The following is a 24,567-nucleotide window of genomic DNA, read 5'->3' as shown; positions in this document are numbered from 1 at the left end:
CAGGGAGCTGCTGCAAGCCCTTTTCCTATGGGAATTACAAGGGATTGCAAAGTCCCAGTTCACTAAGAGGTTCTTAAGGATTTTCTCATGCCTCCAAATCCCTCTGCAGGTCATCAGGGCAGGACCGAGGGGCAGGGCAGCTCCCCACCCAGCCACCCACGCACCCCAGCTACAGCCCCTGGGGGAGCAGTTGTGGAGGAAGGAGGAGGAGGAGGAGGAGGATTTCTCCAGCAGTGCGAGCGAGCGTCGTCTGGTAGGTGGGGGCAGCCCAGCCCAGCATGGCACCTGGGGATGAACAGCACCTCCCACCCTCAGACCATCACCAGCTTCCAAAAGCAGGATGGGGCTCAGACAGTCACTAGGCAACTAAGCTCCCCAGCAGCGCTGCCTAGCAGCTTGGACTGCACAAAAGCAGCAGTAAGCCCAAGCAGGTGCCCTGCTTTCTGTGCCGTCAGCTCATTACCAGCTCCATCCTCCGCCCGAGACAGGCTCTGCAGATGTCACGCCGCCAGTCCCAGTGCCTCTGCCGGGCTTTGCCTTTGCATCGTTGCATAGCAGGCTCTGCGGCATGAGCACGGAGCGACCAAGCGCTGGCAGCACTGCACTGAATCCAGAGGGAGAGCGCAAGGCTGGCTCAGCCTCCGGATTGTGGTTGCTCTCCCACTTCCAGCTCCAGAAGAGGTGTGTTTCACTGGGGTGATGCCATGCGGGCTCTGACACGTGCAGGAGTTGACGAGCTGCTTCCTTCCACGAGGGTGGATGGAGGGTGAGAGGTGCCAGCTTCATCCTGGCCACTTGGAGAGTGACCCAGGTTCAACACGGAAGGGGCAAGAGATCTCCGTCTGCTGCACAGCTCTGATGGCAAGGACACCACAGCACACCCAAGCCTCGGGCTGACAGCCTTGGTGAGGGCGGTGGGAGGTGGGACACGGCAACAAAGGGGCTGAGATGGTGGGATCAGCATGAAATGACACCAGTGAGGAGCTAAGAAACCAATGAAAGCCTCATTTTTAAGCCTGTTTTATACGCTTACAGCTTGCTTTCTCCCCCCCCCCTTTGTATTTAAACCAAGGCTCACACAGCTGGTCCAGATTTGAGGCCACTGGTGCAAAGTGATGCAGCTGCTGAGCACCAGGGACAGGGGGGAACAGCAGCCAGGGCATTTTGGTGGGGGGGGGCTCTCCACCCACCTGCCCTCCTGCCTGCTAGATGCCACACACCCTGAAGGGCCCTGGGGAGCGTCCAGGTGAAGGTCTCGCAAACCAGACCCTCGTGCCAGCCCACCAGCGCCTGCACCATCCTCCCTGCCTGCATGCCCCAGGCTGCGCAGCCCATTGCTGTCCCTTCCCTGCCCGCACATGGGATGAGGGGACAGGCTGAGGCCAGGAAGGGACAAGCATCTTGCATGAGAGTCCTGCTGCCCAGGGGCAGGAACGATGGATCTACTGTGGCCACGTTGCATGCCGAGAGTGGGTGTAAAGTCCTACCTCTGCCTTCAGTGGGGTGGAGAACCTGGCAGGGAGCAGACAGCTGTGCCAGAGAGCATCCCCCAAATAAAGGTACCAGGAGAGGAACCCCCCTCACCTACCCAAGCAGCGCAGCAGCCCCGCTGCAGACCTGCCCTGCCAGCCCCGGCAATTAGAGCGCCTGCCCATCCCTGTACTTGCCTGCTTGGGCATCACCTGTCTTGAAGCCCAAATCCCTGCCATTTTAGAGACTGGAACAAGAAAGACCCAGTTGTAACAAGCCTCCAAAGATTTGGGGTGACATCAAAGCCCAAAGCTGCCTCCAGGAAAGCCCATGCACCAGGAAAGGTTGGAAACGTGAAGGTCACTGGCCAGGGAGGGTGGAGGAGCCCAGGGCATCCCCATGCAGGGAGCAAAGACACCACCCCATGATGGGCAACAAGACCCAGATGCTTCCCAGCTCTGCCACAGCCACTCTTCCCTTCTCTTCCCTCCGAGGTCCAAACATCCCAGCAAACATCCACAGGGATATCCCTGGGTATAATCATTGCCCACACCACTGTGGCAGGGGAGCCAGCCCTGGCATACCCCTGCAGCTGGGCACGGCTGGGGTTTGGGGCTCAGACACATCCCTCTGCTCCCCCTCATGATAAATAACCAACCACCACCAGCTGGATTCACCTTTTATTAAATTGCCCAGAACAAAAAGAGGAGAGAGCAAAGCCTGCCCTGAGGCCTTCCCAACACTGGCACTCTACACGCCTTCCCCACCAGGAAAAGGGGATTTTCCTCCAGGAAACCCCCCTCAGAGGGTATTTTAGGTAGAACTAAGAGTGGAAATGTCCATTTATTGGGGGAAAAAAGTGAAACAGAGCTGCTGCCGCTGTCAGAGCCCAGTCCTGCTTTCTTGCAGACAGGCAGGATGGACGCCAGCCACATCAGGGGGCACCAGCTGGAAACAGCCTTCCAAGTGGGGCTGTGTGGGTACTGCATCCCGCCTGGGGACACACACCAAGATGGGATCACCCCGTCTCTGATGACCCCAGCAGCAAAGAGCACAAACCATGGGCTCGTGGGGACTGGGAGGAGGCAAGGAACAGGCACGCTTGCTGGCCTGCCAGCTGGAGGAAAGGTGGTGAAGGAATTTTAGCTAATGATCTCATCAGGGCCAAACCCTTTGCGGGTGGCTCTATATGGTTCAGGGAGGCTTTCCCTGGGGCTGCGCCCTTAGCACAGTCCGGGCTTATCACAGAGGAGGGCTATGGCTGGGCTGGAGGAGTTCAGCTTCCCCTGCAAATGGGACACAGCACCCCACCAGCCAGCTCAGTCTGGAGGACTTACCAGTAGCGAGGTAAGGTGTGCTGGTGGGTAAGGGGGTGAGTGTATGGACCTCCAGCTTCCAAAAGTCAGCCACAAGCCTGAGCTTAGACCTGAAGGGCTGGTCATGGGAGATGCAGTGCCATGAAGCTGTCCCCATGTGCTGAGTGGCAGGACTGCAGCCCATCCCCTCCTGCCCACCTCTCCCTGCCCACCCACCAACTGCAAACCTCCTGCGTGGCACCGACTTACCTGCACCTGGGGTCAGGGGATGACTTAAAGTTCACCAACCCTGCAGGGCTCACTAACATGGGCTTTGCTTTTGATATGCTCTCAGCAAGTGCAATCCAGCCCATGTAGCAAGAGGCATGTGCTGGCAGCGGCCACAGCCAAGGTTAGGCAGCGTGGGAGGGCAGCGATGCCTCCGTTTGGGGAGCAGGGAGGCGGGAAAGCAAACCTACAGCTTGCTGGACGTCACATCGGGAGGCCCTCTTGCCAGACCCAAATGCTTGAACCTACTTGGGAGGAAAAAGCAAAGAAAAACTAACAATGTCATTCAGGGCCTGCAAAAAGGAATGATTATTTCTCAACAGGGCTTAAAGGCTCCTGCTGGATCCTGCGTGGGGCTGGCTGCCAGCTGAAAGGGGAGAGGAACAGAAGAAATGAGAGCAGTAAGAAGGACCTGACACCTCTGTTCTTAATTTATCATCATAGTAAGACTCGAGCACTGAGTACAGCTCGGCACGCGCTCCTAGATGGATTTCCTCCGCAGCCGGGGGTGTTGCCGGCAGCGAGGGCTGTTGGATGATAAAGTGCTCCCTGGGGAAGAGCCGGTCTGACCCCGCGTGCTCAGGGAGACCTCGTCAATTTTGTAGGAAATGGAGTTGTAATACACTGGGTTGGTGTGGCAGCTCAGGGTCTCGGGGTGGGAGGGCACCGGGCTGCCGCACAGCTGAGGTCTGTAGCACAAGCATGTGCAGAAGGAGGGGACTGCGGCTGCCGAGTTGGCCGACTGGCGCCGCTGCCTCTCCGCATCCTCCTGGATCAGCGGGATGAGGTTCATCTGGCTCGTCCTGTCCTCCACGGGGAGAAAAATGGCATTGCTGCTCCGGCTGTCCTCTTTCGGCTTGAGGTGGATGTTGTTGCGGGCTCTCCTCAGCGAGGCTCGCTCTTCAGCATCCCGCCGCTCGTCCTCAGAGTTCATCGTCAGGAACCGCAGCACCACCAGGTTGAGGAAGGCGCCGATGACAGTCAGGCCCACCAGGATGTACATGAAGCTGAAAGCCACATACGGGGGCTTCTTTTGCAAAGCCTCGTTCTTCTGCAGAGCGACAAAGTCTCCAAAGCCAATAGTGGTCAAAGTTATGAAGCAGTAGTAATAGGCATGAAAGAAAGTCCAGCCCTCGAAATAAGAGAAGGCTGCTGCGCCGATACACAGGGTCCCCATGCAGGACAGAAAGCCGACTAGGACCATGTTCTCCATGGAGACATTGGTTGTCCTCATGCCCAGACACTTCTTGATTTTCTTGAGCAGTAGCCGCACAACAGTGTTCATGCGCTCCCCCAGGCTCTGGAACATGACCAGCGTCAGGGGGATGCCCAGGATGGCGTAGAACATGCAGAAAACTTTGCCGGCATCCGTGCCCGGGGCAGCATGCCCGTAGCCTGCAAAGGAAAGAGGAAAGGCAGGTGTCAAGCCCTCACTGGGGTTTCCAGCAAGGCTGCCCTTGGACCAAGAGGAGCAGTAGGAGAATGGGGGGAAAATGGAAAGTGAATTAGTAACAGATCTGCAGGCAATGCTAACAGGGCCATGGGATACCACATCCTTTGGGATGACGGCACATCGCAGTATCAAGTGGGCAGAACCTCATTTGGCCTCTAAAGAGAGAAGGTACGCTCCTGATAGCCCCTGAGCTATGGTCATGGAGACCAAGAGGAGCCCTAGAGCTGGACTGGGGTCTACAAGCCTTCTGCAGCTCACAAGCAATTTAGAGGCAATGATGCCATGCCAGCGCCGGGTCTGCAGGCTAACCTGAATCCCCACAGCGAGGGAGGACGGAGGCTCCGCAGGACGCTGAGACCAACAGCGCCAGGTCACCCCGTGGGAAGGTACGCACCCAGCCAGTCCCGTACACAACTGCCCTCGCAGGGCCACCATCACCTCCCCCTGGCACCTGCTCCTGCCCCCTGAGCCCTCCAGCGTCACGTGCATCTTTGACTCTCAGCTATACGATCATTTGCTGCGTGGCCTGTCGGATAGGAGCTATAGGGCCCCCACGCTATAGGGTCAGTCCCTGCAGAGGCAGCTAAGTCTGGGAGGGCTTCTGCAGAGCAGCTTCAGGTTTACTCCAGTGTCACTAAGACTCAGACCTAAAGCACTGCTGGATCATTGGGGAGGAGGAGTTGTGCTGTTTTAAATGCAGGGAAGTATTTATGCCACTGCAGCCCTGTCAGCCCTTGTCCCAGGGACAAGGAGCTCAAGGAGGACAAGGTTCTCCTTGAGCACCTTCTGAGATTTAATTTCCCCACCTTGCTCCAAGTTTCAGAGCTGTGACTCAAGGATGCACACAATTATATCATGAGTCGTAATGAGGTATTCACCGCAATCTTCCGGACTTCAGTGATTCTGCACCCATCTCAATTATATAAGCTTAACAGAAATCGGTGGCCTCTGACCTAAGCGGATGAGTAACTAACTCAGTGCAAGGGAGTGACGCGGCATGGGGAGTATCAGCATCCAAAGGCATCCAAGCCTTTCTCTTGAGTTTCTATGAGAAACTACCAGGGCTGGAAACTTCCTTTCTGAAGGCACCTGCAGAACAGCCCCAGCGCCTTCCTGCACTGCTGTGTGGCCTTTTGCAAACAGCTATCTATATTTTCACTTTTTCCAGGTAACCACACGACTTTTGCGTGAAGATATGGGGGACCCCCCCCCTTTTTATTTCTCAGTCTTGTTCAAAGCTGTGACTTGGCTTCACCTCTGTCTGTGCTGCCAGTGGATTTCCAGGACTCTTAGGGAAGCTGTTAGCACACAGTGATGGGAAGACCAGAGGATGACAACCACGTTGTCCCAGGCTCCTGAGCACACCTCCCACTCCAGGAAACTCCTGCAATGGGACAGGGCTGGGAGGCTGAGGACAGCGTTATCCTTGACCGTGCTGTGCTCCAAACTGCAAGCAGGCAGGAAGGGACCGGTTTCTAATTGCTCTGTCTGTTCATAAACCCACGCAACCAAAAATGATAAACTTAATGCCTGCATGCCACATTTCACAGAATACAGAGCAGACATGAGACTGCAGTGGCAAAAAAACCCCCACTCAGATCCAAGCTTAATAACCCAGTGTAATTATCAGGTCCTAGGCTACAAGATAATGACAATGACAGCAACGAGGAGGTAAATATAATGATCCAGAAGAGCAGCAAGTGGAAAAACAGTTGTTATACCCTGAGAGACTGCTGAAAGAGCATTTGACTGATGCTTTCAAAATGACAAAGGGAATTAGAAAGAGTACACACAGCTACATTAACATTAAAACTGAGATTTGGAGCACAGCCCAATATAAAGAGATCTGACATGCCAGCATTTTAGAAATATGGCACCCGGGCTGAAATTATTTATCGCACGGGGTGTGTGATAAGTGTAGCAATTGTTTGTCACAGTCAACAGAAAAATAATGTAAATGAAGCTATAACCTGTCACGAGATGATGGAGATTTTCACTGAAGCCATTCATCCTACCCTCCTGCTGGGGCCTGACACTAACCGTGCCCTGAACCCATCGCTGTTTGCTGGCCACGTGCGTTGCCAGCTGCACAAACCCCACACCACATCTCGTGGGGGCACACGGAGCCCCCCGGGCAGGGCTGCCGGGTACCTGCCCTTCCGCCACCTCTTGTCCCCCGGTAACGCAGCGCAGTTGATCCCACCAGCCCTTGTCCTGTGGGATGATGCTTTCAGCTACCAGATGTATTTCACCCATCCCAAGCCCCTCGGTATGGCTGAGCCCCGTCCTACAGACAAGGAGGTGGCTGCTGGATGTGGAAGGGCAGGATTCGGCCTTGGGGTTCCTGCCTCCAAAACACATCTGCTGAGTGAAATCCCAGCATGAGCACAGGATCCCATGCCTGTCTACCCCCCTGGGATGCTCAGGGTGCATGGATTAATAAAAGTGGATTAATTAAACAATGCTCAACTCCCATGTGGCTAATCTCACCTAGAATTAAGGCAATCCTCGTTCAGTTTAGTTTCATTCTCTTGCAAAATCGAAGTGGGCAAACCAAGCCATCGGGCTCTAGTAGAGGTAAGTGTGTCTACACGGGGGTTTAATGCGATTCAATCACTCTCCTCCAAGCTAACTGACACCCATCTCTCTGCAGGTTCCCGTGCAGGCAGAGCGAGGTTCAGTGTCTGGCGGCTCTCTTGGCTCCCCGAAGCAGGTCTCGTACAGCCAAACATCCCGAGTTTTGAGCTGCAAAGGAGCCAACAGTTCTCGCCCAGCTCTTCAGCCTGGCTCGCTGGCCCCACTGCGCAGGGGACGGACGCGGCTCCCACCTCTGCCCCCCGACACCCCCGCCAACTTCTGCAGCTGCCTGCCCCAAAGGCGCCTGCGGAAGTCCCGCGTGCTGCCGCCTCCCTGGGACGACGTGCCCCTCACGCTTCGTGGCCCCAGCCAAGGCAGCACCCCCGGCGTCCCCCAGAACTGGCTGGCCCCCAGCCTGCCCGGGGCTTACCTCTCCTACCGTGGGGCGCCGGGGATCCCACAGGGTCAGCTCGGGGGGTGGCCTGAAGAGATGTCCCGGTCTCGGAAGGGTGAGACGTGCCTCCCCTATGCAGGCAACCCCCCCACCCCCCAGCCCGGGGCTGTCCTGGGGCACCCAGAGGTGGCGGAGGCGTGGGGATGGAGGGATCCGGGGGTGCGGGGACGTGGGGCCGGAGAGGTGCCGGGAGAGGGGGCCGGAGGGGCTCCGGGGGCGCGCCGGGGTGCCGGCACTCACCGATGGTGGTGATGACCGTGATGGCGAAGTAGAAGGAACCGGCGAACTTCCACTGCCGCCCGGCGCGGTGCGGCTCGGCCTGCAGCACCAGCCGCTCCAGCTCCCGGTAGTCTTCGGCGGAGAAGCGGTACTTCCTCCGCAGCTCCCCGCGCTTCTGCTCCAGCAGCCGCTTGCGGCCGCTCTCCGCCTCCGACTCCAGCGCATCGAAGACGGCGGCGCCCACCAGCAGGTACGAGAAGATGCAGAGGATGAGCGCGGCCGTGCGCAGGTTCTGCCGCTTCATGGCGAGGGGCGGCCGCCGCGCCTCAGCCCGGGCTCCGCATGGCCCCGCGCCCGCCGCCCCCCGCCGCCCCCGCCGCGCAGCCCCCCCCCCCGCACCCCCCCGCGCCCCGCCTGCTCCGCGCCCCGCGCCCCGCCCGCTCCGCGCCCCGCCCGCTCCGCGCCCCGGGCACCGGGACCGGGTCCCCCGCGCCCCGAGCCCGGCTCCCGCGCCCCCCGAGCCCCACCCCCCCGCCCGGCAGCAGCGGGCCCGAGCCGGGCGCCCCCAGGCTGCGGGTGAGCCCGAGCGAGGCCGCGCTCCATCCCATGCCGGCGACGCTAATAGCGGTCCCCTTCCCCAGGGCCGCACCTGGCTGCCCGCTCCCAGGCCGGAGGGGTTCCCCGGGCCAGCAGCATCGCCGCCTGCCCTGCCTGAAAGCGGCGACCTTAGGGTTGCGCGGACCGCAGCCCCCCCCCTCCCCGGTGCTGCCCCCCGGTGCTGCCCCCCGGTCGCCCCCGCTGCTCCGTCCGGCTCTGGGCGGGGAGGTGCCGCTTCACACCCACAGCGGCGAGGTGCGCGTTATCTGCGTTCTCTCTGCTTTTTCCAGCCGGTCGCCAGAGCGGATGGTCCGGCCTGCTGTGTCCAGTGCGGTTTTACGAGAGCAGAAAGGGACAAAATAACCAGGTTCAGTGTTTCTGCTGCTTTCTCTGGCCTGTTCATCAGATGCTGCAGGGACGGGGGGGAACGCGGGGCCCAGGAGCCCTGTGCTGGCATGGGGGGCAGCGAGCAGAGCCTCCCCACGCTGATGTGCCGCAGGCAGCCCAGGTCAGCTCTGAGGCGTGGGGAAATTAGCCGTGGTAGGAGGCAGAGCCCACAAAGAGAAGACCCTGTTTCTCATTACTGGTTTCCCGAGCTTTTATGTAACCCTTATGTTTCACTTTTAAAAATAGAAAGACACTTCCCTGCGTTGTATGTTGCAGGAGATAGTCTCTCCTTCAAGAAATAAACTCTCCTTCCTTCGACTGGGAATAAAGCAAACAAGGAAAACAAACCAACGAGCAGTCATACATCCCTCTTCATCCATCTCACTTCTCTCTCTGGAGAGGACAAGATGCTTAGGGCTTTAATTGCAGCAAAGGAGGTTTGAATTGGACGTAAGAAAAACTTTTTAACCATGAAGACAGTGAAACACCGGAACGGATTGCCTGGGGAGATTGTGGCAGCCCCGTCACTGGAGGAGTTTAAAATTAAGATAAGCAGATGTCTGGATGTCTGCTGAAAGTGCTCTGGGTACCGCTGATGCTCTCCTGGAGCAGGGGATGACTCGATGCCCTCCTGGAGCCCCTTCCAGCCCTGTCCTCTGCGTTTCCATGGCCAGCACGAGGAACACGGTGCCCTTTCCTGCTGTAATCGTGAACTCTTTTTCACCCTGGACACTTGCCACTTCCCTCCTCCTTGCCGAGCCTCCGTGCCAGCACCATTAGCACAAGTTGTTATTGAAGAAAAAATACAGGCTCCGGCATCCATCACCAGCAGCACAACCTGTCGGTGGATTGCTGTTCGACATCGTAGCACTTGCAGCCTCCTAAATCACACGGCAAAGCCTCTGCTGGAGGAATGTGTCTGGGTTATGTTCTCCGTGGTGTCATTTGTGGCCCTGGGATGCTGTCAAACCTCTAGACCCAGAGCAATGTGGGGGCCGCCTGCTAGAGAAGATATGCTTCACCTGCTGCCATCCAGCTGCTGGTAATTTTTCCCACTGGTCAGCAATGACATCCCACCTTGAAGACAGGACACAGTGCTGCTAATTGAGGCCCTGTTGGTTCCATTACAAAGGAAGGAGATCTTGCAGTGATCACATCACCATGTGCCTGTCACACATCTTTTAGGTGGGGTTTGGGGCCTCCAGTGCCTTGCAGATTAAATTCTGGAGTCCCCAGCTAATGTCCAGAGCATTAAGCTGATGCTGTAGCATGTTATCCAAAGCCAGCTGCCCTGTGCAGACTTTGGGCCAACGTGCCAGTGCAGGTTCAAGCATGCAAAACCCTGGGAGATGCTCTCCAGACATGGGTGGAGATAGGCACAAGCTACTTGCATAGTTTTCTTTAGCAGCAGCATCAATCTTAGATGGTCGTGGACTAATAAATCCTCCACAGTTTGTTTCCAAATGTGTCTGCGATGACAGCCAGCAGTGCTTGGGCAGAGATGGTAGAGCATGACTGTCTCAATGTGCTACCTACGTCGGGAGGGGGTCTGTGGATGGGATCTTTGGATTTGCTTTGACCTCATGCAGGTCACAGGCTCCTGTGGAATAAATGCTGCTCCGAAGGAACGAGGCTAGCAGGATCCACCTCCTAGTAAGAAACCCCCCAGTAACAAATCCAGTGGTGATGAAACCAGGACTGTGCAGCAGTAACACACACAGCCCTGTGTTCTGAATCGGGTCGTAGGCTTCATAATTAAGATGGTGCTGAAATCAGCCTGCTCTGTGGTCTTACTGCTCACGCGTTTCTTTTTCCTGCATGCAGTGAGCACGGGGGCATGAGCGAGACTGAACTGTGTCACATCGCTGTTGTGCAGGGCAGTCCCTCCTGAGGAGGAGGAAAGTTTCACGCTTTCCCACTGGGAAGCTCCCTCAGTTCAACCTTTGTCTTTCCCCCGACTTCGCTGTGCTTGAGAAAGGTCAGGCTGGAGCCGCAGGATCAGGCCAGGCAAGATAATGTACTTTATCATTGATTTCCAGTGAGAAGTTGCGTTATGAGATTAAATGTCTCATTTTTATTGCATGGGGAGGCAGAGAGAAAGCAAGAGCTCTGAAAATAAAATAGCAGTCGAAGTGATGTGTTTCTGCTGGAAGGTGCTTGTGACTGGGAACGGACATACCTTGTTTGTTCAGTCCTTTGGAGGTGAACTTTGAGAAGCCGCTTCCTTCGAGGTTGGTAAACAAAGTCAAACCTCATCTGTGTTTAAACCAGTGACTAATTAATGTGTTTAATTGGCCTGCATCTACTAATTCCAGGCTGGCAGGGAATTTATTAAAAAGCTTTTCTAATTTTAATGGATTGAAATAAGCAAAGCTGCTTAACCATCTCAGATGAAAGATGCTAAACAGGGACCAGCAGTGTGGGTCTGTTTGAGTCGGTCCCATTGCCTGACGTACGTGGGGAGAGGTGGGAGCATCCTGCCAGCTTTGCTCAAGCTGCTTTGGGCATTGATGCTGCCTCGGTCTGCGCAGGCAGCTCCTGGTCCCCAAGCAAAGGGGTCAACATTAGCAGGACGTACAGCAGTGGCTGCCGTTGCACCTCGGGCTGCGCTGCCCACCTACCCACGGGCGGCAGCCAGGGCCGAGGATGGGCTCTGGCAGGCGTCAGCCCCCTCCCCGGGTTTTGACCACGAGGTGCTCCAGCTCTCCGGGCACTTGGGGACAATCCTGGCGTGCTCTGCTTCTTTTGGTTATTTTAAAGACCAAATAGATGTTTTCTTTTGCCTTAGTAAAAGCATCAGCTATTCTGACTTTAATGCCATTTAATACCGAGATTATAGCCTCACAATGCCATGGGATATTTTTAAAGCAACAGATTAGTTAATTTCTGAAAAGGATTAGATACCGAGATATGAATAACAACCAGCTGCAGCTGCCCAGATGAGAGTGGGACTCCAAGCACTGCTCGGCTGTCCCAGGCCAGGCAGCACCATGAGCCGGGCACAGGGAGCAATCCCTCCTCTGCGCGCGAGGGGCCACAGCGATGCCCTCTTCTGCACGCACAGCGTCCCTGACCGGATCCAGGCTGGACATAGCAGCATTTGCTTCTCCCCCATGATTCCGTAAACCTTCCTGTAAAATATCCTCTGTCCAACAGGCCACACTCAGGGTTACTGCAGGCTCAGAAACCTCACGGCTTTCTCTCAGCTCTAGGATTTCCCTGCTGCCTCCCTCCCTGACTCTTGTAGCTCGAACGGCTGCAGGCGCTTTGCTCTGTGTTGTAATCTGGAAGCTCAGCAAGAGAATTAATGAAGCGTTGGATATAAGCTGGTTGCAAATGCAGATTGCCTCCGTGTGGCCACCATGGATGTGGCTTGCAGGTTTCAAACCCCAGGGCAGGTGGACACAGCTCCACCCACGTATGACTGTCTTCAACCACCTTGCCTAGTACTAGCCATGCTAAACCTCAGCCGTGCCTCCACAGCCCATTAGTGAGCCTTCCCCAATTACCCTTCCTACCCAAAATGGGTCCTGCACAGCCCTGTCCTCCCCAGCCCTGCTCCCCCCGGCAGGCTGATCTGCCGGTGGTTGTACACGAAGCAGACCTGGGCTGGAAATGCTGACAGTGCTCTTGACAGTTTATGGTCACAAACTCTATTTTCAGCCTAATAAGTTTTTTATACGCTTGGAAAGCTGTCAGTTGAACATCAGCCAGGCACAAAGTACCTGCCATAAAGTGCCTGGACCGCAACCAAACGGGAAAGGTGCTGCTCTGCTTTAGCAAGTTCTTGATCTCAGCCGCTTTAGTTGGTTCATTTCTTTGGTTTGAGGACCTTGGCTTTAATAATAAAATAATAAGATAAAATAATAATGCCCCTGCTTAATAATTTGTGGAAATATTTGCTGAGAACCTGTTAAATCAGAACTGGCAACCAGTTTGGATTGGGGCTCAGGGGTGGGAGTCTGCAGTACTGCTGCCGATGCTGGGGTGGGCTGGTCCCTGTGAAGAGCCGCTGGAGCCCAGTGACGGAGGAGAGAGGCTCTGGGAATGTGTCTGGAGAAAGGTCCCACTCCCTGGAAAAGTTAATCTGGAGATGAGCTGCCACGGCCACGACTCCAGACTCACTATACAAACACGGCCACGTCAAACCCTTGGCCAAACGGAGAGCAGGGCCTGATCCTGAGCGTGCCTCTGCTCCCACCACGGCAGCGTCACGATACTATAAATGACTTTCCTGCATCACAGCCCGCGGGGTTGCCGGGAAGGTCAAAGATGGGGGGCCAAAGGGTCTGGGAATGAATTGCAAATATGCGAGGCTCTTTTGGAGGGTGCCCCGGTGACAGCTTCAACCCTGTCCTGCAAGGCAGCCCCTGCCATGGCGGCACTGCACTGGAGGGACAGGAAAGGTCCTGAGCTGCTGTAGGGTTCCTGTGGGACACCCCTGGGGAAGCGATGGGCTCTGACACACTGTGTGGCACATCATAACCCGCGTGGCACCCGGTGAGAGCCACGGTCCCTGGTGGGAGCCCTGCGGCTGGCTTCAGTGCCAAAGGTGTCTGCCCGCACGGCCGGTTCATTAACCGGGTCCCGTGGCACCCTGCTTCCCATGGGTCCCACTGCAGGGCACCGCAGGCTGGCCAGGGCAGGAGGCAGCTGCTGCCAGGTGCTGGCTGCCAGCTCCGGCAGCGCGTTTGCGTGCCTGCCTGGGTGTGCTTGAGGGAGGAACAGTGGTGGGTCCCGTCCCACCAGCGAGCTGAGACATGCTCCGGGTGAGATTTGGCCGTGTCGGCAGCCGGGGCGGTGACCTCGTGGAGCAGGAGCTGCGGCAGCCCTGTCTGCCACCCCGGGGCTTCGCTTCCCAGGCAGACAGTTTACAGCAAATGGCTCGTTTCAATGCTAAAAATAAGCCGGTAGGAAACAAATTGGCCCCAGCAATTCAACTGGGGAAAAGTGCATTTATTAGTAAAACTCAAGATGTCCTTTCCTGTTCTGCCTCTGAAGCTCTGGGTGCTGAGATGCTGACTGAGCTTCCCAGCCAGGCGCCGACTTACTTCGATGCAGTGTTTGATTGCACTAAGATGCATTTTTCTTACCCTGCTAGCGATGCTCCACAGGCTGGTCCCAGCTGCCAGACTCCACTGGCCAGAAGCGGCTCTGGCTTTGGGGACACAAGCGATTTCCCAGCCGAGGGAACTGTGAATTGCCCTGTGAAAATGCTCCCAGCTGCACCATGCCTGAGAGCACAGCAGGTTCCCGGTGAGGAATGAATATAACAAAATGAAAATATTTGTTTTCTCTTGCGGTGAAAGCACTGTGTTGGGGACATATTTCTTCTTCCACCTCAAAACTGCAGATTTTACCGAGTCTTGTTTATGTGCAGAGATTTTCCAGCTGCTTCTATCCAGGCTTTTCTCTGGAAGAATTAACTGGGGAGATGAGACACATCCTCTCTGAATTGCAAATACAAAGATGTTCCTGTGTGTGCCTGGCCCTGTGTGTGCCTGGCCCAGCTGCTTGTCCCCTGCTCCAGCCCTGGCCTTTTCTTTCCAGCCACGCTCAGGGGCTGTGCGGTGTCCCTGGGGCAGAGCAAATGGTGGCACAGGAATCACAGCTGTTCCGGGCATCAGGACACCAGATCTGCCATGAATCAGTTATAGGGAATCAAATTAACACTAGGCTTTGCTGGAGGCAGGCAAACCACCTGAGCTAAATGGGAAAATAAACCAGAGGCTTCTCTGGGTTCTGAAACATTTAGTTAACTTGTAGGTCCCTTGTTTGAGTATCTCCTGGGGTGGGAGCTGAGGCGCTGAGCAGTGACAGGAGACGATGCTCATCTAGGTATCCTCCCAGGGCACCTCCACACAGGGCCGGGTGACAGAGTCAGGGCATGGCCATTTTTGGGGTTCTGGCTTGGGAGCTGCATGTGAATGGTCCCCTTTATGTAGGAAGACTGAGAGCTGCGAGCTGTCCCCCAGCCTGGGATTTGCAGGTGCTGATGTGACTGCAAGTCCATCACTCATCCCTGTGCTGTGCCTTTGCGAGAGGATGCTGCCCCGTACTCCCACGTTGAGTCTGCTACTTGGGTTCCTCCATGAACCACCCTCTGCTCCTCACCCATGCGGCGCTGGAAATGAAAAAAACCCCTTCTCTTGCCTTCTGTGCTGCTGGGTTTGCTCCCATTGGGGCTAACCAGAGCTACTGGCAGTAAATCTGGGGATGAGGAGTTATGAAATGGAGACCTGGCAAGGAGGGGGAAGAGGCACTGACCCACCCAGAGATTAGTTCCTCCACCACCAGCTGTGGCCACAAAATCCAGCCATGGAGAGATGGCTCACACTCATCCCTGTGGACAGGTGGGTTAAAGCACAGACTTCTCCCCAATATTTCAGCTCACGGGGCCCCTCTCCTTCACTGTGCACCTTGTGCCGTTGGTGTCTCTGTTCCGCAGCTGGCCCTGGGGCAAACCTGCCAGAGCTCTTCCCCGCCTCCCAGCCCAGTGCAGTGGGATACTGGCTATGGTGATGGGACTGTTGTTTCTGCTTTGCACACAGAAAGATGCTTTCCCCAAGCAGCCCAGGGGAGGCTGCAGCATCTCCTGCTGGGTATTGCAGACCTGCTGGGGATCTTGGACAGCCCCAGGCACCTGGATGAGCTGCATCCCAAGGGCTCTCTGCATCCCCAGCTCCTCTGGGCTCTCAGCATGGCATGGTGTTGCCATCCCAGCATTGCACACCCTTTTACAGGGGGGGGTTTGCCTCCACAACCAAATAACACTTCATTCAGTGAGAGTGCCTGGCTCTTGGCATCACCACCAACAAACCTAGCCCTGAGCTCTCCTCCGTGCCAGCAGCTTCCCATTGCCATGGGACCTCCTCACCCTAAACGGCCTGGACCGGAGGCACAGTGGTGCTGCAGGGTGGTCTGGGCTGGTAAGAGCTGACTGGGAGCTGTGGAGCGTGGTTCTCCCCCACCTCTTCTGAGCGGCACCTCCACATCAGAGCAAAGGCAGCCAGGATGGAGTTAATCTGTTTCCTGACCTTGGACGTCCTCTGCACAGCATGGAAGCAGCCTCTTCGAGGAGGAGCTGTGGTGCTGCTGAGAAGCCTGGGAGCTTTCTGATGCTCCTTAGGGTAAACTTTTTGCCCATGAGCCCAAACAAGCAGAAGAATTTCACACCAGCTGGGCTGTGGCCTGGCACGAAGGGCTCTTCAGGGAGCCAGATCCGTCCTGAGCATCTCCTGGTCAGGGCAAAGCAGAGGTGTTGGGCAAAATTCAAACTATAGTCTCTTCCCAGGTTGCTGAGAAGGCAGCACAGGTTGTGGTGCACAGAGCGGCTCCCAGGGATTTCTCGCTGCCCTGCTCCCTGTGCTGACCCCTGCCTTGAGCAATGAGCAGCACTGACGGCAAGGGACACGGAGGGCTTGCCGCTGGGGGATATTTAGAGAGATGGTCTGAAAAATGGCACATCTCTATTACACCTGGCCTCACCAAGTCCTCCAGGACAGATCCTTGCCTGCACAGTGCAGCCGCAGTCACTCTGTAACGCACATACAAATGCGTGTTACAGCTGCAAGCTGCGCAGTGCTGCTGCCGCCGAGCTGCAAGTGCATTCCTTAGCTCTCGCTCTCCCCAGGTCCCACGCTACACGGCATCACCTATTTATAACTGCATGCACTGCAGGAATAATATTAGACTGATGGCCTCACACAGTCACGCTAAATGTTATTCTATTTATGTGATTTGTTCTTCTTCACAAGCTGTTGGTCTCCCAGATGCCAAAACACTCTGCCTAGCGTAGACAAAGACTCAGATTTGTCTCTTTTATTAAAATCTTCCCCAACGGCACCCAGTCCCAGGTATATTTACCATTTTTTCCCAGGTCACCTGAAGTAATTGCATCTACTATTCCTTCCTCACTCTGATCGATATCCTTGGTAAATAAGATAACCTGCCAGGTCTGTTGTCCCTGTAGCCAAAGGTACTTTAGCAATGAAATTGTTTTGCTGAAGAAATAAATGCCTCTTGCTGAATCTGAGGATGCTGTGACCTTTCATTAGTGACCTGAGTGACTCATCCCTTTTTGTGTGCGCACTGCAGCCTCCCACCACACCATAAAAGATGCACCATGAAGTCCCACTGCCTGGTGCCCGGCGTAATGGGGAGCTGAGACCTGCAGGAGCTTCCTGCTCATGCTGCTTCTCCTCTGGCTTTGCACATGGTCTTCACACCTCCGCCCAGGCCTGGGGGCTCTCACGTTATGGAGATGCCCTGTTTGCATGGCAGGGACGCCGTGCACAATCTCAGTCCCGCAGCGATGTCCCCGGCATCCCCAGCCCTTGTCTGAGCAGCAGCTCCCACTCCCCCAAGCTGTGGAAATCTCTGAAACAAATGCATAAACCCATGTTTTCAGCACAGGGCAGCCAGCCCACACTTATTTAGCAAATAGGGCTTTACTGGCCATACCAACCCCTCTGAAGTGAGGTGGGCAGCTCAGTCAGAGCCAGATTGGAGCCAGAGCCCATGTATCACACATCGTGAACTCTGTATTCACCGGTGGGGGCAAATCCTCCTACTCCAGCAGGCTAACATCTTGTAGCTCTGCAGCCAGCAGCTGTTAAACAAGGCCTGGCCATCATTTTGCTGAACTCAAGGAGTCTCTGCGGCTCCTGCAGCACTCACTGCTCACTCCCGCTACCCACCACTTACACACAGGAGCCTCTCACCCCCTCGCTTTGCTGGGTGCCTCTGGAAACACAAAGACCCTGGAAACACGATGTGTTTAGTCTCTTTTTATAAATCTGTGCAAAGTGAAATAAAGAATTAACCAGAGTTGAGTCCTATGCATTTAACTGCTGCTGATAGCGATATTTTCTCCTTGGAGAGTGTTCTGCATGCCAAGAAAAACAGTTTTGCATTTTACGGAAAGAAAGTGGTTGTACATCTGTGCATCTGTACATGTGCCTGTTAATTCTGCTGGAATGGCTTCCTGGGGCTGTCAGCTCAAAAATTCTCTTTAACGTAACAAATCTTGACTGTGTTTGCAACAAATCCTCAACCAAGAGGAGTTTATTTAATGAAGCAAGAAATGCTGCCAAATTTCCAGGCTTGATCCCAATCCCATTAATGTCAGCAGGAGAGTTCCCACCATGTTTGGTTTGTTGGTTGGGTCTAATCTGGGTAAGGCAGTTAAAAATCTGTTTGGGTCAGATTTGCAGACAAGTTCATTGCTCCACTTCGCTGTGCCAGAGAGTCTGTGGGAAAAGCAGATGGTACAGGTGGGAACTCTCTTGCCTGATTTTAGGCATCTTCAAGTCCAGCAACAGAGTCAAGGGAGGGAAAGGGGAACATTCAGATCATCTTAAGCCAGGAGCCCAAAGGAAGTGAAATTAATTTATTTCTTCTTGCAGAGCCATCTCACCCCATAAGGATGTGCAGCTCCTGTAAAGGAACCTGACAGCGCTGGAAGGTCTCTGCAGCAGAGGGGAAAGGACCTCACTCAAAGCCAGCTCCTGAGCGGGTGGGTGCTGCCGCAGGTCTTCTGCTCAGGTCTTCTCCCTGCACTTGTGCCAGCCAGGAACCGAGGCTGATGCCTGGTTCAGGATGCAACCATGGCACAGCAACTCCAGTGGGCACTGACTCCCTCCTGCTTGAAGCAAATGCTTGTGCATGGCCCGATCAATGGCTGGCAGAGCTGCTGGGACAAGGGGAAGGAGGAATATGGCAACTCCCCAGTTTCCCTGGCCCTCACCCACTGCTGAAACACGCACTATGTCCTCGCCTCCGTGTGCCATGAACGGGGCCGGGCACAGAGCAAGAGCTGCCCATGCTGGTTGCTCCAGGGACAATCCCACCCCTCTGCTCTCAGGGGATAAAGAACACTGGGGAAGTTTTGAGGGGTCAGTGATGCCCATGTGTTTCGAGCGGGTGCCCAGTGGTCACCATGCACCTGCAGTGTCCCAGAGAGAGCAGCGGCTGCTCTTTGTGAGGGAAGGAGCCTCCCTTGACAGCAAGAACTGGAGGAAGGAGGGCTGCTTTGCTGCTCCATCACCAGCTGCAAAAGCTGGCCATGCAGGCTCATGTGCCAGTGGTTGGTCCTTAATTACACATACAGCTAATAAAGGGAAGGAGCTCATTTCTGTAGTTCACAAGGGGAAGCAACATTGTCTGAGAATTAAGGGGGCTGCAAAGCAGGAGATTAAAACCACCACCAACAAAACAATATCTCTGGGGCTTCAGCCCAACACACAGATCCTTAATGGCTTTTGCTGGTTTGGCAGATGCAGGACACAGAAAAATGAGCAGATTTATGGCTGCAACTGTCCCTGGGGCTTAGAGATGCTTCTCAGGATACAGGTCCTTAAATCATCATTAACAGTGACATGAGGGGGTACTGGAGAAGACAGAGTTGGGCACAGCGATGCAGGGGGTGAGAGCAGAGTTCGTTGGCACCTCCTGTGCAGTGCTCCCTCCCTGGGATGCAGTGATGCTTTATTTCAATCCATCATGCACAAAGTGGGTGCAGTGATGGGGTGCTGCAGCTCCCATGGGTTGTGGGGAGCCGAGGCCAGTTCTGTGGGGAGCTGTAAAATCTTGGATGGGATCCATGTGTGAACACCAAAGAGCTGGACTGCTTTTGGAGGCATGAGTATTTTTTCAGGAAAGGAGAAGAGTGCAGTGCTCTGGAGAAGCCCAGATCCAGGGAGCTTGTGCAAGCAGCAGAAGCCAGACCTGCTCCTCATGTCCCAAAGGTCTTCCCTACTGCAGAGACAGAAGAACATCTCATTTGGGAATTTAAGCTTTGCCTTTTGGTTTCCTCTGGGTGAGGTGGGAGCTGAAAGTTTCAGGGCTTTGCTGGATCCCTGCCTGGTGCTGAACAGACTCTGGGGACCTACCTCAGTGCGCGCCTGGCCCAGCACTCGCCACGCAGACAGGCAGCGCTCCCGGCAGCTCCCCATCTGCAGAGCCCTGGGAAAGTCGTCACTGCTCCCTGCAGCAGGCAGGCCCCTGCTCCAGCCCGCAGGCCAGCTGGCTTCTGTGTTCCCATAAAGCTTTAAAAGAAGCCAGACGACTCATGACTGAAAGCATTAGGTGTTTATTTGCACTTTAGACATTGACTCCATGTGAAAGTCATCCGCGGCTGCCTCCACGCAGCAGCAAAGATGGGTCCGTGCGAGAATGACCGTGATAAATATTGGGCTTTGATCCAAAGAGCGCAGCGTCCATGGGTCGGGACTTTCCCAGAATGGGCTGATTTTAACTCACAGTCTGCTTCCTTCAGTTGAGCTGCAAGACCTGCTGTTGCAAATCACATTGTTCCTTTCAGAAGGACTGAAATGTTCCAGCTGTTCATGGTGGGGAACACCAAGAGCAAAAACCAAAATGCCGCTCGGGAGCCTCTGCTCCCCCCCGAAACAGAGATCCCCCTGGCAACAACAGACGGACTGCCCTCACCATCGAATCTTGCCTTCACAAGCCTTCAAACCAGCGTTGCTTTCTTTTTTTTTGCATCTCTAATTTTTAATAGACATATCTAATCCCCTTGCAAGGCTGGATGCAAGAGTAAAATGCAACCACCCACCTGAAGATTTTGAAACTCTCCTGGGATTTGCCTGCTGAAAGCAGCGGTTCAGGCTACTGCGGTCTTTCACCTTGCAAAAAAACCCCAAACCAACAGCCTCCAGAAACTTTAAAATGCCAATTTGCTGTTGTCTGCTATATGCTCTTCCAAAAGAGAGTGAGTAATGCTAAAATTCTTTTTTCTTCTGCGAAGGAGGTGGGCAGTAGAGGATAACACAGATCCTGAAGCAGCTCAGTCACCCAGGAACAACTAACCCAGGAACTGGCACAGCTTAGTCATATATTTAAAACCTGATATTTTTATGAGTATTTCTATTCCAAAGGACTTCCCCCCCTGCAAAAATTTACCCACTCAGCTGTCCTGCGATGCAGGTCTATAATTACCAGTGCCTTCTCCTTAGGTGAAGGAGGGAATCCTGTCTCAAACCCATGTCCAGTGGGAGAGAGGAGATGCAGCGGGGGGAACATGGCATCATTCACCCCCATCCCTCATTCACTGAAGAGCTCGATGAGCGGCTGGGGCGCCAGGGGGATGTTAACCAGCTCGGACTGCTGCACTGGAGGCTGGACTGAGAAATGCTTCGGGACTGGAGTAAATACAACGTTCATCTTTTTCCATCTCCAGGCGTACTGCAGGCAAAATTGTTGGGTTGAGTAGCTTTGCTCTAAAACCTAGTCCCAGTTTGCTCTCTGATGCTGGCAGTCTTGTTTATCCCTTGTGTGACATTGGAGCCAGTGAAGCTGCAGTCACCATCTCTCTACAAAACAGGCATCAAGGTAGGGGGGCTGCTCCCAAGAAGGGGCCAAGTGCAAACTGAAGTGGTGCATCTTTCGGAGGGGGTGCTGGGTACCTCAGAGCTCATCAGAAGCCTCCTCCTCACAAAGAATGATGCTCATCTTCTTCTCATCTGTCTGGCAAGAGGTTTTCCTCCTGAAGGTGGGCCCCAGGGACTGGCTGGCTCTTTGGTAGATGGTCCTCATACGTGACATGCAGTCTTCGCTGGTCATCACGTAGAGCAGGGGGTTGAGGGCGCTGTTGAAGCTGGCCAGGCCCCGGGTCACCTGGTAGGAAATGTAGATGTTCTTTAAAGCCTGTGTGCAGGATCCTTGCAGCTGCCAGCCTCGAGACAACAAGTTGAGGTTTCTGAAGATATGGTAGGGGAGGAAGCAGATGGAGAATAGGACCATCACGAGAATCACCAGTCTGATGCTTCTTCTCCTGAGGCTGGGGTCCACGGTGTCGTTCCTGCAGAGCACCACCACCACGTGGCAGTAGCATCCGATGATGATGAGGAACGGGATGACAAACCCAGTGACGGTGATGGCTGCGGTGTACGGCAAGTAAACGCCCAGGTTCTCGTGCCTCGTCGTGTCGTGGCACCGCGTCCCCATGTCATCCATCTTGCTGAAGGCGAAATCGGGAGCTACCTGCGCGATGACCCACACCCAGACCATCGTGCTGAGCCACGCCGAAGAGGTGGCCCCCTGGCACCTGCCCCGTGCCTTCAGCGGGTGCACGATGCCCAGGTAGCGGTGGACGCTGATGCAGGTGAGGAAGCCGATGCTGGCGTAGAGGTTGAGGTGGAAGAGGCCCCGGGTGATCCGGCACCAGCCCTGCCCGAAGAGCCACACTCTGCCCCGCAGGTAGTAGCTGACGAGGAAGGGCAGCGTGCTGACGTACAGCAGGTCGGCCAGGCCCAGGTTGCCCACCAGCAGGCCCAGGGGATGGCGGGCGCCGCGCCGGGGCCCGGTGCAGAGGTGCCACAGCCCCAGCCCGTTCCCCGCCAGCCCCAGGGGGATCACTGCCAGATAGACGGTGGGCAAGAAGCGCTGGGCAAAGGCGGTGTCCACGGGGCACAGGGCCCCGCTGCCATTGCCGGGCCACGGGGTGAGAGCCTCCACAGCCATCGGGCGCCGCGGCTGCCCTGCCCGCGGTGGGGTGACTGCTGCCGGGGCGGTGCCAGTCGCGGCGGCGCTCGGAGGTGCCGGTGCCCGGTGAAGCGGTGCCCGTCGCCCGTGGCAGGGGCGGGGCGGCACCGGCAGCGCAGAGCCCAGTGCTGGTCCTGGCAGCACCGCGGTCGCCGGCGCAGGCTGTGGCCGCCCTCGCCTCCTTGTCCCTGGGGTTTGGGGCGTGGGGGTCTCCCGCAGCGCGTGGGGAGGATGTGGCGAGGGCCGCCTCGGCGAAGAGCCTCGGTGTCCGGCGGCTCCCGCTGCTCCCTCGGCGCCTGCTGCCAGCCCACTTGAGATATTTTGAGCTGGGCGCCGGGGATGCGCAGGCTGCCGGCTATTTCGGACGCCGTGCGTGCCTGGAGGGAGCGGGAGGAAGGGAGCAGGGAGGCGGGAGAGGGTCTCTGCCTCAGAGCGGGTGGGAGATGCCTGATGACAGGGCCGGAGCTTTCAGCCTGCTTCTGTTCTGTCCCAGTCAGGGTGAGGAGAAACCCCCCATCCCTCCAGACCAGGGGCTGGAAGCCTGCACCCCATGAGCCGCCCCTCACTTCCCATCCTGACAGCCTTTCTCCTGGCCTCACTGCTCAGGCCGGGCTGTCCATCCAGAAACACCAGGAGTGGGGTAAGGCAGAGACCGGCAGCTTTCCACGGGGCTCGTGCTGCCAGCCCCGCTCCAGCAGGCAGCCCGTGCCGCAGGCAGTGCCAGCAGGCACAGGTGTGCTGGGCTGCCTGCCCGCGGCATAAGCCGCAGTAAGGCCCGCTCCCTGCACCTTCCCTGCAGCACGCAGCAATGACCTGCTCTGGCTGCCTACTTCTATAACCCTCCCCAAATACAAAAATCCTCTCCCCCCCCTTCCTTTGAGCGGTTTTGACCCATGCGGGGAGGAAACGCGAGACAGGCTGCGACCTTCCTCTCCTGCCTTCCCTGTCGCAGGGGATGTCACACAGAAGACACCCAGATACGGTGAGGTTGGGGCAAGATCTAAAACCAGCAACCCCAGAGAGGAGCCTCAAGGAAAGCCAGCCCCTGTTTGCGTTGCTGAGTAGCTGCTGCCACATAAACGAGGTCAGAAATAACTTTATCTCCGGGCACAGGAGTAAACAGGGCAGCGACCAGAAGGGAGAAGGTTTACCCTGGCAAGCCACAGGGAAATGACCTTGGCAAAACAACTTCAGGTGAAGGGCTGGGCCCAGGAAGGGCCAAGGCCACCTGCTTTCCTGGAATTTAACCTGGGGCAAGGGGGTGGGAAGAGGCTGATATCTCACCTGCCAGTGGGGAAGGAGGGGTGTGAGTCCTGCCAAGCCATCCTGTCTGCCCTTCCCTCCTTGGGAGCAGCTGAACATCTCTGCTGGACAGGGCTGAGGCATGGCAGGTCAGGGCCAGCATAGGGAAGCCCAAGACATGGAGTGGTGGTAGCTGCTTGTTGTGAGTATCAGTGTGTGGAGTCCAAAAAGTGCTTGCTGGAGCAGATAAACAAGAGGAAAGGCTGTATGTTATTTCCTGCCTATGTGATAAAAGCTAGCCACTACAGGTGTGCCTGGAGAGGTGAAGCTTAAAAGATGTTTCCATGGGGTGAGAATATAGCTGTTCTGAGGTTTGCAGAGGCTTTGGTGGGTCTGTGCCCCTGGAGTAGCAGCAGCAGAGGAGGGGGTCCGTGGGGGTTCACCCCTCAGGAAAGCAGCCCTCTGTCCTGTCCTGCTCCTGCCCCCTTTGCCTCCATGCACTTCAGCTGCTCCTGCAGCCTGGGGTTGGGGTGGCACTTGCAGAGCAGCTTTGTGGAGGTGTGGAAGTGCAGCGAGATGAGAGGAACAAAGTGGGAGTGGTCCCCTTTGTCCCAGAGCACTGGGGAAACTGAGGCAGAGACAGCAGCTGGCTGGGAGGACTGCTGTAATCACGGGAAGGGTCACAGACTGCTCTCAGCCGCGTAGGTAAAACTTTCTCTGTCCCCAAAATGAAGGCTTGGGGCTGGGTGCCGCGTGCCATGGGAAGAAAGGAGGAGGGCAGGGGACAGGGAGCACTGCCCATGCCTGGCTGCAGCCCCATGCCCTCCACGTCTCCTGCTCCCTGGACCTGTTGGCTCCTCTCTTGTACCTGCCTTGTGTGTGTTTAAGGTGTTCACTTGACCCGTGATTTCACTCGCAGTAGAGGTGCTACCGCCCAGCTCTGCCCGAGCATCCCATATCGGGATGCTTCCCTCCAGTGCCCAGCTCCAGCACATCAGCGCTGCTGATGCCAACGCGTCCAGGGCAGTGTGAGAGCAGAGGGCTGGGATAGCTGCTGCAGGAAGCAAACACGTAACCCG

General features: G+C 56.0%; 2 protein-coding genes across 2 annotated transcripts; both read right to left on the bottom strand.

The window, feature by feature from the left end:
- Positions 1 to 2,137: 2,137 nt before the first annotated feature.
- KCNK15 (potassium two pore domain channel subfamily K member 15) lies at positions 2,138 to 8,131 on the bottom strand. Its single transcript, XM_052788984.1, has 2 exons — positions 7,778 to 8,131; positions 2,138 to 4,448 (listed from the first exon to the last, which is right to left on the bottom strand). Exons 1-2 carry the CDS (start codon positions 8,058 to 8,060, stop codon positions 3,535 to 3,537), a joined length of 1,197 nt encoding a protein of 398 aa, XP_052644944.1. The 5' UTR covers positions 8,061 to 8,131; the 3' UTR covers positions 2,138 to 3,534.
- Positions 8,132 to 20,616: 12,485 nt separating this feature from the next.
- LOC128141656 (P2Y purinoceptor 1-like) lies at positions 20,617 to 22,225 on the bottom strand. Its single transcript, XM_052786718.1, has one exon. It carries the CDS (start codon positions 22,223 to 22,225, stop codon positions 21,170 to 21,172), a length of 1,056 nt encoding a protein of 351 aa, XP_052642678.1. The 3' UTR covers positions 20,617 to 21,169.
- Positions 22,226 to 24,567: the final 2,342 nt, after the last annotated feature.

The sequence above is a fragment of the Harpia harpyja genome, chromosome 1 (assembly GCF_026419915.1).
Source record: "Harpia harpyja isolate bHarHar1 chromosome 1, bHarHar1 primary haplotype, whole genome shotgun sequence".
In the NCBI taxonomy this organism is placed as follows: Eukaryota; Metazoa; Chordata; class Aves; order Accipitriformes; family Accipitridae; genus Harpia; species Harpia harpyja.
Note: the sequence above shows the minus strand (reverse complement) of the source record. Positions and strands in the feature narration are given on the sequence as shown.